General features: G+C 40.1%; 2 protein-coding genes across 2 annotated transcripts; both read right to left on the bottom strand.

Annotated features, from left to right (window-relative positions):
* Positions 1–314: 314 nt before the first annotated feature.
* LOC133840619 (mucin-2) lies at positions 315–12,973 on the bottom strand. The gene is made up of 4 exons (XM_062272549.1): positions 12,651–12,973; positions 4,952–7,821; positions 558–756; positions 315–425 (listed from the first exon to the last, which is right to left on the bottom strand). Exons 1-4 carry the CDS (start codon positions 12,814–12,816, stop codon positions 397–399), a joined length of 3,264 nt encoding a protein of 1,087 aa, XP_062128533.1. The 5' UTR covers positions 12,817–12,973; the 3' UTR covers positions 315–396.
* LOC133840618 (uncharacterized) lies at positions 2,860–3,645 on the bottom strand. Its single transcript, XM_062272548.1, has 4 exons — positions 3,349–3,645; positions 3,228–3,287; positions 3,112–3,171; positions 2,860–3,052 (listed from the first exon to the last, which is right to left on the bottom strand). The coding sequence occupies exons 1-4, from the start codon at positions 3,608–3,610 to the stop codon at positions 2,997–2,999; spliced, it is 438 nt and encodes a 145-aa protein (XP_062128532.1). The 5' UTR covers positions 3,611–3,645; the 3' UTR covers positions 2,860–2,996.
* Positions 12,974–13,665: the final 692 nt, after the last annotated feature.

Below are 13,665 nucleotides of genomic sequence, written 5' to 3'. Positions count from 1 at the left end.
AATGCTTAGGTTCTTAGAGGTTCTATCGTATTTTCAAAATTCTAGCTGTAATAAAAAACGGAATATTGATTAAATGTTCAATTATGATATAGCAATGTTATCATTTGCTATGACTCCATTTGGTAACGATTATTTGATTTAGCAATTTTACGTATGTATGTTATATATAAATATAAATAATCATCACACATCAACTACGCAGCAAATAAATGATAATAAACTACCAATTAAAAAAAAAATTAAAATTACACATTGTAGGTGATATTGCTTACTTAAATTTCTCCTTTTCTTTTTTAGGTTCGAGCATTTTCAATTGTTTCATACCCGAAACCCAATGAAAATATTTGCGATTTGAGTTTAAGTGTTACAAATTTAATTTGAATCGGTCTTCATGACTTAATATTTATACATATATAGTAATATATGTATTTAGTTGTGTGTGTAATAATTGATAAAAAAAAAATATATGTATGTTCAATTGATAGTACAACTGTTATGCATATTATGGAATATGAAGATTTTTGGGGATAGATTGAATTACATGCCCAAGATGTCGTCATCCAAGATGTCCTGTGGCTCACGCTTGATGTCAAGTGGCTCACGATTGATGACCTGTGGCTCACGCTTGATGTCCTGTGGCTCACGCTTGATGTCAAGTGGCTCACGCTTGATGTCCTGTGGCTCACGCTTGATGTCCTGTGGCTCACGCTTGATGTCCTGTGGCTCACGCTTGATGTCCTGTGGCTCACGCTTGATGTTCTGTGGCTCACGCTTGATGTTCTGTGGCTCACGCTTGAGGCGACTCATATCAAAGTAATCGGCGGCAATGATGCCCGCCATCTGCGTCTCCTCATGTTGCTCCGAGGCTGCTACTGTCTTAGCTGCTGCTGCGGCTGCTTTGGCTGGCTGGGAATGTGGCTGAGATGGAATTGCAATTGCAGTTGCAGCTTGTAATATCTGTGTGGGAGCTGGGAGTCGTTGAGCTGGATTGGACATGTTTGGACGCGAATAGCTCAACAAATTTGCTACATTAGGCGACGACGTCGACTTGATTTGACCGAGAGGCGCCGCAGCGCGCACAGCAGCCACCGAAGATTTGGCCTGCTGTTGACCTTGACCCTTCACATTGGATATGACCATGCCACGTTTCTGTGGCGATGTGACACGTTGCAGCGTTGTGGAAGTGGCAAACGAGTTGAATCCCGTATTGCCGCTAAGCTGCGGTGACTTTTGTGTCAGTGGAATGCCGCCCTGTGGCGACATTTGCTTCTGTGCACCTGCCAGAGCAGCGCGACGCACCAGCAAACTGTTGTCAGGACTCTGTGAGTAGCGCGGACGTTGCTGCGGCGGCACCATCGACTGCGACACATTGGGGAGACGACGCTTGAGCAGCGCCTCCAAGGAACCATTCATGGGCGACACAACGGCGCCAACAGAGGCAGCAGCCGATTGCGAGTTGGCCAACGCGGCGCTGGGTCCAACACCTCCGCAGACGGAGTAGCGTCTTCCCATCTGACGTACCAGGGGATACATGCAGGATCCGGTTGCAATCCCGGGCGTGCTGCGTGAGGTGCTGCTGTTGCTGTCGATGCTGTCCTGACGCAACATCGTCATCGGCACCTTTACGCCATTGGCCATGGGCATGATGCGATACATTCGCTTCTCATCGAGATTCGGCTTGACTGTCGACGATGTCGCTGCTGGCGACGCTGTCGCGGCTGGCGACGCTGCTGCTACCGCGCCTTGCTGCAAACGTCCGCTGTCGAGAAAATCGGTGGCATCATCGAAGGTCTCCATGAGCGCGTTGAAGACCTTCTCCTTGAAGCGCATCTTCTGCCGGGGATTCATTTCACGCATCTGCGTTCGCACCATGTCCTGAAAATAATCATCTGAACTGGAACTGGAACTGGTACCGGAGCTGGAGCTCATGGTTGTGGTAGTGCTGCTAGCCGTCGGGTAGCTGGTGGTGCTTATGACGAGCGTGTTGCTGGAGGAGACCAAACGTTGTTGCTGCGGTGGCGAAGAGGATATGGCCCCTTTGCTGGCGGGTGGCAGCTTCAAAGGATCGTTGTGTAGACTATGTGGCGGTGACGCACGAGGGTTTATAGAACCAAGCCAGGAAAATTCACGAGTCTAATAATAATTTTTTATGATTCCTGCATGAAATTGTACACTTTGTTTCTCAGATTCTATAGTACTAATAAAAATACGTTGAATATTGGTGACAAGTTCATTAAAAATATGACAGTAAAACCTATGTTAACTATATTTATCAGTCTGTCAACGACGAAAGAGAGAGAGCTTAAGAAAAAGTGAGACCATGTAAGGCCAAACATCAATCGATATTCGATATCTAATATATACTGATTTAATATATCAGTGATGAGATGTTGCGATAACAAATGTATATATATACTGTTTTTGCATCCAGTTTGATGCTACATTTCCACATTAAATAATCCAACTACTTCCATGTATTCTTGTATTTAATTGGTAATTGTCAATAAGATGAATAACTAATAATTAAGGCAATAAACCAGATATGGCAAATAAAGAAAAAAATGTTATTATAAGCTATGACTTCTTTCGTAATGATTGTTTGTTTTAGATTTTTATATATGTACACAAATAATTCATTCCTCATCAACTGCGAAACAAATAAATGATAATAAATAATAAATTACTAATTAATACAAAATTGTTCAAATTATCTACACACTGTCTGCTTTCCTTTTTTAGCTTCGAGCATTTTCAAATGTTTCACACACGTGCCCACATCAGATGATTATTTCAACGTGACAATAAATAAAATTGATAAAGCGGAGAGGAGAAAGATAAAGGAATAAGAAGATAATAAAGTCAATGCGCACTTCTAAACGAAGCCTTTATAATTTATTAATGCTGCTCATATAAATAGAAAAACTTAAAAATACAATACACATAAACATAGTTAACATTAAGAGACGGATTTTCTGTTTGTTTTGTTAACACATGGTTTACAAGGCATCGCTGGCGACGGACATGTCGGGTACAAAATCGACATTAGCCTCAACTGAAGATAAGGATGAGAAGTCAGAAAGGAAGGCATGGAATCATGTGGGGAAAACTTACCCTTGTCCAGAGCATCGGCGGCAACGGACATGTCGGGTACAAGATCGACATTAGCCTCAACTAAAGATGGTGAAGAGGAGTCAGAAAGGAAGGGATGTTAAGGGGAGAAAACTTACCTTTGTCTAGAGCATCGGCGGCAACGGACATGTCGGGAACCTGAACCTTAGCCTGGGCAGCTAATGAAGGCAAAAATTATAATAAAGCTAAATCCTTCAGAGCCGCTCTTTGAAGACTTACTGTGGTTATCCTCAGCATCGGCAGCGACAGACATATCGGGCACAGAAGCTTCCTCCTTACGGAACAGCTGACGGAAGGATTTGCTGTGCACGGTTTCATCAGCATCGCTGGCCACCGACATATCGGGGATCAGAATGCTATCCTTGCCATCCTCGGCCGTGGAAATATCGGGAATAAGATCCACATCGGCTTGCTGGGACCTTGGCACCACAGCGCCATAGACGAGGGGCAAAAGCAGAGCAATAATTGCCAGGTATTTCATTGTAGGCTGTCTTGGAGTGAACTAAGCGCGCAAATGGACTGACAACTTGTTCTTATAGCTGTTTATTTCCCACCCCTCAAACTCATCTTATCACTTATCATTAAATTTATAAGCACACAACTGTTCTCCAGATAAGATTCTCTTCGAAATCGAATCGAAATATAATTGTAAATTTTGTCGTGTGCTTTACCCGATCTCAATACTTGAATGGCACAATAAATAATAAATGGAAGCAATTGATAAGTGTGCGACTTTTAAAGGGTGTTTGAGAGATCTTTGAGTTGAGAGCATGTTTGCTATTGTCTCTTGTCCATTACTCTTTGTTGATTGCTGGCACTTCAGAAACAAACTGCAGCTGCTTATAGATATCGTCTACCTGCGAGTTTCCGGTTTATACCCTACACATTTTCGATGGGACGAATGAGAGTGTAATAGTTCAGTAAAGTTTGACACTGACAGTGAATGTCATACTTACTTTATATACAATATTTATAATGAGTATATTTTTTACCAATTTCATACATAGACTATGTATATTTAACATATAAGGAGTGTATATTTTACCAATTTTAAATTTCGATTAGTGCTAAGTTTTTAATATTCGTGTAAATTTCAACAACGTATCTTATAGTTTTCATTAAGAATTGTCTATTCCAAAATAAATTTAAATTAAAACAATTATTAATCCATCAAGTTGGAAATTGTTTATTTTAATTTCTGTACCACTTTTAACAGATTGTTATTACTTTTAAAGGGTATTGCCTAGACGACCATCATGTAGCAGAGCAGTCGGTGAATTCCAAAACCCAAGAAAAACATTATTGACTTTTAAAGCTACAAATTATACTTCAACTTATTTACTCCGGCAATTGTAAAGATTCAAGAAATAAACTTAAACTATTTACAACTTACTTGGTGCGGCAGCTGATCTGAAATCGTAATAGTCTAGTTTTTGTTATTCTCTTCTCATTGCATTTATTTAAAGCGTATTGTCAAGTCGATTACCCAGCACCTTGAAGTAGCTGCGGAAACCCGAAACCCAATGAAAATATTTGCGATTTGAGTTTAAGAGCTACAAATTTTATTTGAATCGTAATATGGAAAATCTTAACAAACTGAACATTAAATTCTCGGTCTTCATGACTCAATATTTATTCATATATAGTAATATATATATTTAGTATTGTATGTAATAATTGATAAGAAAAGAAATACATATGTATGTTCAATTAATAGTATAACTGTAATGCTTATTATGGAATATGAAGATTTTTTTGGGGATAGATTGAATTACATGCCCAAGATGTCGTCATCCAAGATGTCCTGTGGCTCACGCTTGAGGCGACTCATATCAAAGTAATCGGCGGCAATGATGCCCGCCATCTGCGTCTCCTCACGTTGCTCTGCGGCTGCTGCTGTCTTAGCTGCTGCAGCTTCTGCTGCGGCTGCTTTGGCTGGCTGGGAATGTGGCTGAGATTGAATTGCAATTGCAGCTTGTGATGTCTGTGCGGGAGCTGGGGGTCGTTGAGCTGGATTGGACATGTTTGGACGTGAATCGCTCAACAAATTTGCCACATTAGGCGACGACGTCGACTTGATTTGACCGAGAGGCGCCGCAGCGCGCACAGCAGCCACCGAAGATTTTGCCTGCTGTTGACCTTGACCCTTCACATTAGCGATGACCATGCCACGTTTCTGTGGCGATGTGACACGTTGCAGAGTTGTGGGAGTGGCAAACGAGTTGAATCCCGTATTGCCGCTGAGCTGCGGTGACTTTTGTGTTAGTGGCATGCCGCCCTGTGGCGACATTTGCTTCTGTGCACCTGCCACAGCAGCGCGACGCACCAGCAAACTGTTCCCAGGTGCAATGGGTCCGGTGGGACTCTGTGTGTAACGCGGACGTTGCTGCGGTGGCACCATCGATTGCGACACATTGGGGAGACGACGCTTGAGCAGCGCCTCCAAGGAACCATTCATGGGCGACACAACGGCGCCAACAGAGGCAGCAGCCGATTGCGAGTTGGCCAACGCGGCGCTGGGTCCAACACCTCCGCAGACGGAGTAGCGTCTTCCCATCTGACGCACTTGTGGCACTGTGCTCAGCAGCGTAGTTAGGGGATCTTGTATGCGCGGCGACTTGGCGGGTATAACAAACTTGGCACGTGCCGCAGCTGCGGCAGCTCCGGTTACGGTTGCAATCCCGGGCGTGCTGCGTGAGGTGCTGCTGTTGCTGTCGATGCTGTCCTGACGCAACATCGTCATCGGCACCTTTACGCCATTTGCCATGGGCATGATGCGATACATTCGCTTCTCATCGAGATTCGGCTTGGCTGTCGACGATGTCGCTGCTGGCGACGCTGTCGCTGCTGGCGACGCTGCTGCTACCGCGCCTTGCGGCTTGGCTGCCTTCGCTATAGCACCGCTCTTAGCCACAGTGGGCAAGATCAAGGCTGTTGCCACCGTCGATGTTGTCTCTGGCGTGTGCTTGGCAGCGCTGACAATACTCACAAGCTCACGCATCAAACGCAACTCCACATCGGAGACATTCTCGTAACCCGATGGAGTATTAATGTTGAAATGCTGCAAGTCACCGCTATCAGGAAAATCGGTGGCATCATCGAAGGTCTCCATGAGCGCGTTAAAGATCTTCTGCTTGAAGCGCATCTTCTGGCGGGAATTCATTTCACGCATCTGCGGTCGCACCATGTCCAGGAAATAATCATCCGAAAAGACATCTGCGGTGTCGGTTTGTGAGCACTTCTCCAAGCGCTTGACGAGAGTTGTGGTGCTCGCAATCGCCGAGGCTGTGATGGAGGTGGTGAGTACTGTGTTGGAACCGGAACTGATACTGGAACTGGTACCGGAGCTGGAGCTCATGGTTGTGGTGTTGCTGCTAGCCGTCGGGTAGCTGGTGGTGCTTATGACGAGCGTGTTGCTGGAGGAGACCAAACGTTGTTGCTGCGGTGGCGAAGAGGATGTGGCCCCTTTGCTGGCTGGTGGCAACTTCAAAGGATCGTTGTGTAGACTGTGTGGCGGTGGCGCACGAGGCGCTGTAACCGTGGGCACTGCAAAACGCTTGGCTGCAATTGGAGCAGGAACTGTGTGGTGTGTTCCTGGTACAGGGCGCGGCTTGATGATCTGACGCATAAGCGGTGCAGTCGCGGAGGCAGCTGTGGACGAGGGTTGCGCTGGTGACTGCGATGATGATGGGGTTGGCGACGAGATCTGTAGAGGCGACTGTGTTAACTGCTGGCCAGGACGACGGGCCATGACCACAGCAGGTGGCGCGGCGCGTGGACGCGGAAAGATGTCATCCCGTGAAGTAGCAGCAGCCGCTGCAGTTGCTGCTGCTGGTTGCCCGACTTTGGCTGCCTTGGGAGAAGTTGTTATGGTGCGTGGCAGCGGTGTCATCTTCACCGGCGATGTGGAGCTGCGCAGTCGGAGCGCAGCCGCCACGGACAAGGACTTGCGACGCGACAGTCGGGTTATGCGTTGCTCCGAGACTGTCTTCTGTATGGGGAGCTGCTTGCGAGCGGGACCGCGACGCAGCCGTCGACCACCACCAACGCTTGCGGTTTCATCGGCACTTTCGTCGGCCATTGGATCGAAGTGATCGTCGGCAAGCTGTGGCGGCCCCGTTGTGGCGTCTTCTGTGGGCTGTTTCTTGCCAATGATGAGACAGTTAGGTGTCGTCTTGCTGCTCTGCTTGATGAAGAACTCTGACTTGTTGCTGTCGAGACGCAGGCGTTGTGGCTGCTCCAGCTTTGCTGCTTCTTTTTTGTCCTCTGCTTCGTGTTCCTCTTCCTTCTCGTAATATTCGCTGTATTTACGCTTGTTCTTGGCTTCCTTCTTCTGCTCGACTTTCTTGTCCTTTGGCTTGATTTTGTCTTGTTCGGATTCTGTTTGTTTTTGGCTCAAAGTTGTCTGCTTTAGCTTGGACAACGGCTGTTCCTCAACTGCTTCTGAGTCTTCGTATTCCTCCTCTTTATAGCTCAGCTCAACCGAAGGTTCCTTGCTCTTACTCTTGCTATCTCGCTCGCTCTCATTGTCCTTCTTACTTGTATCCTTTTCGCCGACCGTACTCAACTCGGACGGCGTCGGCAGGTGAGCGTTAAGAAACGCAAGCTCTTCGGCCATGAGGAAGTTCGGCGCATTGCGATTGGCAATGTAATCGCTGCGTATTTGACGCCAGCGTCGTTTGCATTTATCCACTATGAGTTTGGGCGTGCGAAAGAAAGAGACAAACATAGGCACATCATCAAGTTGTGAGCGAGACAAATGCATTGCGCAACGCAGGTAAATCTGAGGAGGACTTCTGGAAGGGGTGTTCGGCCTTTTGATTACCTATTTATGGTACCTATTGCAACCTAACAGATGTCGCGGTCTTCGGACTAACCGTAAATCTGGTGATCGCAATATCTCAACTCTAATCCTAACTCAATAAGCGTCATAAACGTCCCTTACTTTTGCATATAAATTGCCTAAGCTGTTGTTTAAAATTTGCCCGCAAATCTTTAAAGTTTGACCTGATATTTATGACTGTTACCAAAATTTCTTGTCGTAACGTGAAAAATGCTCCGCGGCAGTACTTTTAGTTTTTCTGTATTCCTATAGCAATTATATAAGAAACCATTTTGATTTCATATTTAACCGTCGAGGTTTTTGATGTGTATTTATTTAGTAAACGGAAAAATATGAAATATTCAATCTAAAAAGCACAAATTGATGAACTAGTTAGCAATTCTTCTTAATCGGTTGTGTAAGCCCTTTTTAATATAATAATTGATAAAATTTAGACTGATCAACTCAAAACTACCCGCTTTGATCACTATAAATAATTTAACAAATAAGAAAGCTACAGTATAGCGTGCTCGACTGTGAGATACCCACTACCCATTTTGAATAAAAGCAAAACATTGCGGTATTGTTTTCAAAATATACCGAAAATACTACAAAAAATTAAATATATACCAACTGGTGTATTTGGTATATTTATATAGGACCAAATTCAAAATATACCATAGACACCACAATATACTACATTGTCAGCCAAAGCAACTAAGATCCTTAGTAAGTAGGCGTTTTTGCCCATACAAAAGTATTTCTTTAATAACTTCCACAATTTATATCTGATCGCAACCAAATTTTTAGGAATCATAATTACTTTTGTTATAATTATTTACACTGAAATTCACAACTTTAAACGCTTGTTATTCGATTTTTTTTTGATTTGCGGGGCGAAAGCGGATAATTTGAAACAAACTTGATCTGCGTGAAAACATAACAAATGCTGTCGAAAAAAAATTATTGCTCTATCGCTTATAGTCTCTGAGATCCAGTGTTTCATACGGACAGACACACAGACGGACATGGCTAGATCGTATCGGCTATTGATGCTGATCAAGAATGTATATACTTTACAGGGAGATGCCTCCTTCTACCTGTTACATACATTTCCTGCCGGCACAAAGTTATAATACCCTTCTACCCTATGGGTAGCGGGTATAAAACGGAGCAATTTCTATGTCCCGCCAGTAGACCTGTGGGTATTTCCTAATATTCTTCCCCTGTGTATAACACGCTTTAGTTTTGGTAAAAGTATTGAATACTATAATATTTGTAACCGCTTTAGCATTTAATACCTAAATATCAATAACAAATTTATTTTAGCTAAATTCAGTTATGAATATTATTGAAGTATTTAAAATATATCATTAATTATCTTATTTGTATACTTATAAAATAAAGGCAAACAAAAAATATATATATTTATATATCAAATTCAGGGCTACTTGTAGGAGTAGTTTTCCAAAAAAAAAAGGTAATTATCTTATTGCCGTAAAATAAAAGGAGACATATTCCAAAAAATATTTTTTAATCAAGAAAAATGTCCAAATAAATTGTTCTCTGCTTTTATAATTGCTGTCAATTCGTTATCACTGTCACGTGATAAAAAACGGAAGTGGTTTATACATGAAATCTCATTTAAATATTAAACATTCAGTGAACCCAACACATTTTTTTTTAACTAATTCCTGAATTTTACACATATTATATACACTTGGCCCTCACTTAACCCGGGGGGTTACGTTCTTAGAAATTCTCGTGTTAAGCGAAACATGGATTCAGTACAAAATAAGGAGTTACGTTCGCAAAATTGGCAGCAAAAAAAATTTTTTATTATTCAAATTTTGTCTGTTTTTTATTAAAGTTTCATACATTTGTTCAAAATTAAGCAAAAGTTATTATGCATATGCATTTAATAAATGCATAACGTTCATATTTTCAAAACTAAAAGCTAGTATTTAGTTAAAAAGGTTGCTTCATATAATAATTTAACAGATTAATCTTTATAGAAACTTAAAAATGTTAAAAAGTAAGGAGATCATATGTTTCTATTCATATCAAGTTTGAAATGCATTTGGTGGCATTTATAGCTTAAGCCAGTTTGCTTCAACATGTTTTCTCATTTTGGTGGCTCCTTATCAAAAAATCGTGTCAGAACGAGGTTATTAGCCTGTTAAAAGGGGATGACAGCAAATTTGTAACCGTATAGGACCGAGTTCGTGCTAAAAGAGTTCGTGTTAAGCGAAGGCCAAGTGTATTTGAAAAAGTAAAACATAATTCAAATTTTTGAAAGTCCTCATAAAAAACAGTATATGGGTAATTCCATGACGGAATTTGTCCCGTGCGAGACTCTTTACATTGAAAATAACATAAACTGAAAAAATTTTAAAAATAAGAAAAGTTTATTTTTATAGCTCTAGATAAGTAATTTAATTAGAGCTAAGAATGGTTTTGGAATTTTCTTTCTGTTTTGTTTTCTGTTGTGATAATTGCAAAAATTAACCAATTCGTACGCAAAACCAAAAAATGAACCAAATTATATATTTTATCGGAAAACAGATCAAGTCCCTAAAATCAATCTTAGCTCTAAATATAGTGCATTTCTAGAGCTTTAAAATAACATTCACTTATTTTGACAATTGTTTCAGTTTATGTTATTTTCACTGCAGTGCACTGTAAAAAGTCGCGCACGGGACAAATTTCGCCATGGAATTACCCATATACAATATGACTCTGAAGAAACTAAGTATGTATTTTATAAATAAAAAAAAGAAAAATTATGCTAAAATCGAACTAGATTCACGAAAGTCATAAAAAAATAGTTTTACCCAAATATATTAAAATAATATATGTACATTCTATTTCCATGTGTATTTTTTTCTTTAATCTGAAGTATTTTCATATTTATTGCAGAACGTGAAGGATTACGAAAAAGTATTATTTTTTAAATAATATTCTTAATTTTGAATTTTTGGAGAAACATATAGTACTTAGTAAATTTATTAATAATTAACTTTTTGATTGAACTAAAGCGCTCGACCCAAAATAAATTGCAATATTAAAAATAAATTTTCTTGTATATTTTGCAAAGAAATATAATGTTTACTTATTGTAAATATTGTAATAAAAATAACAAAATTACTTGTTACATATTTGCTGAAAACTAACTATTAAAACTTGGCAATATTCATTATCATTTTGTATAAAAGTAAATGAAATAAATATTCTTTTAAATAGTTTTCGGTATGACCATAAAATATTTTGAGCAAATTTCCACGTTATATTTAATTACATAAAAGGTGGAAAAACGAGTTCACTGAAATTTTTACTCCCTGAAGAAATAATTAATATTTTCGAAAGCTTTCAATTTATTTTAATTACATATACATAAAGGGTTCATTATATTGAAATTGGAATCTGGAGTTTTTCAGATCCTAACGTAATTGTAAATGAAAGATAAGAAAAAATTAATTGAAGCTTTAAATATGCTTGGAGTGAGATTTTCTTGAACTACATTGATTCCTTATGTAATTATATCAAAGGAAATAATTTTTATACCCGCTACCCATAGGGTAGAAGGGTATTATAACTTTGTGCCGGAAGGAAATGATTGTAACAGGCAGAAGGAGGCATCTCCGACCCTATAAAGTATATATATTCTTGATCAGGGTCAACAGACGAGTCGATCTAGCCATGTCCGTCTGTCGTTTTCGTTTTGCCAAGCCCACTTCCGCTCCCGCAAATCAAAAAAATCGAATAATTTTGAAGCTAGAGCAGCGAATTTTTGCATATACAATAATAACAACAGTAGTTGTGATTCCTTTTTGGTTGCGATAAGATAAAAATTGTGGAAGTTTTTAAAGAAATACTTTTGTATGGGAAAAACGCCTACTTACTTGGGCTCTTAGTTGCTTTGGTTGACAATCTGCCGTCTATGGTATATTTTGAATGTGGTACTATATCGATATTCCAAACATACTATTTGAAATTATTTAAGTATTTTTACTATTTTCGGTATATTTTGAAAATAATACCGCAATATTTTGCTTTAATTCAAAATGAGTAGCGGGTATCTCACAGTCGATCACACTCGACTGTAACTTTCTAACTTGTTTTTATTTCTAATGAAATATTAACACCAACTAAAAATTTAAATTAAAAAAATTGATTTTCTTATAAAAAATTTAAAAGCCCAAGTGCGCCTTATTTATTGACCAAGAAAAATACAACTATATTTTGAATAACTGTAAAAAAAAATTGAAAAACACTATTTTGTTAAATTTAAAAAATCATTTAAATATTTCATTTAAAGTATCATTCAATACCAAATGTTTCTGCATATCAACTTCATTTTAATCCTCATTAAAGCAATAAATATTAAACAAATTTTAATAGAAATAAGCGTGCGACTATCCTAAGACCAGCAGTGTATTTTAAAATTACATTTTTATTTTGAATTTATTGCATTTGTATTAACCAATGAGCATAAATACATACATACATTCTTAACTGCATTTGTATTTTAAAAAAAATAATTCGTTAAAGCAATTCAAACACAAGCAAACGTAAGTTACCAACACTGAACGCGCTGCCAACTCGTTTACAGCGGCGAACAATTCACAGTGACAAGCGATATGCGATAACGATAAGCGCGAATGCGCACGCCTCGCTTTGCAACACTGCTTCCACTTACCCGACACTCCCGTCTCCGCCGCAACCGACTCCCAGCAAATCTCCGATGGCTGTCTTTTTCTATGATGTTCATGGTTTGGATCATATAAAGTAGGTTCTTTCTCGATAGCCCGACATAGTTTAACATTCGCCTTATACGCTGCACTATGCGATGACGGCAATGACATAATTAAACAGTTTAACACACCAACGAGCGATTGGTTTGGCTTAAAATTGTTTTTTAATTTCACTTCACAACACGAAAAACTGGCGAGAAACTTGCCCGACACAAACACGCGTTGCAGAAACAAAAATGAACTAAGGCATCTGCGAGAACCAGCACACACACACGCTTATACAAACGCTCATGTATACGAACACGTATTCATATACGTGCCGATGGAGAGTGTGGCCAGAGAGCCGATTCCGATAGTATTGGTGTCGCTGTCGACGAACTTAATTGACTGTTCAACGACGGAGGGTTGCATTATTGAGCTGACCGTCGATTAATGCAGAATGTCAAAGCTCCAAGTTTAACTAAATATTTTAATAAGTTATTATCTAAGTAAGTTTTCTAAAATTTATTTCATAATCCAAGACATTTTTTGTCTTAAGTTGCTGCAACAAATCAGGCATAAATACAACTAATTCGATAAAATTGGCAAATTATTCGTATTCCATATTCCAGGGCCTCAACAAAATTTATACGTTTTCGACATTAATTGCAACCGATCTAATATTGTTGCCAGCTGTTATTCAAACACCAACTCGTTGTTGCTTGCAAATTTACAGCTGGCAATACTGGCGCGCACTCTCGGGTTTGCTCTCTCCCAATCTCTCTCGTTCACTCTCTGGCAGCACAGTTGTCGCTGTGTGCGTGAGCAGTGGCATCCCATTGTTTTGCCAATGAGACCAGGGTAGTTCGCCTGAATATTAGCCATTCCCTTTTCATACAAGTCGCCAGCCAACGGCGCCCATGCTTTAATTTTGTTTAGTTTTCTTCACTTTTTGCCGGCACAAAATTGTTTACGACAATA

The sequence above is a fragment of the Drosophila sulfurigaster genome, chromosome 3 (genome assembly GCF_023558435.1).
Source record: "Drosophila sulfurigaster albostrigata strain 15112-1811.04 chromosome 3, ASM2355843v2, whole genome shotgun sequence".
Taxonomy (NCBI): Eukaryota; Metazoa; Arthropoda; class Insecta; order Diptera; family Drosophilidae; genus Drosophila; species Drosophila sulfurigaster.
Note: the sequence above shows the minus strand (reverse complement) of the source record. Positions and strands in the feature narration are given on the sequence as shown.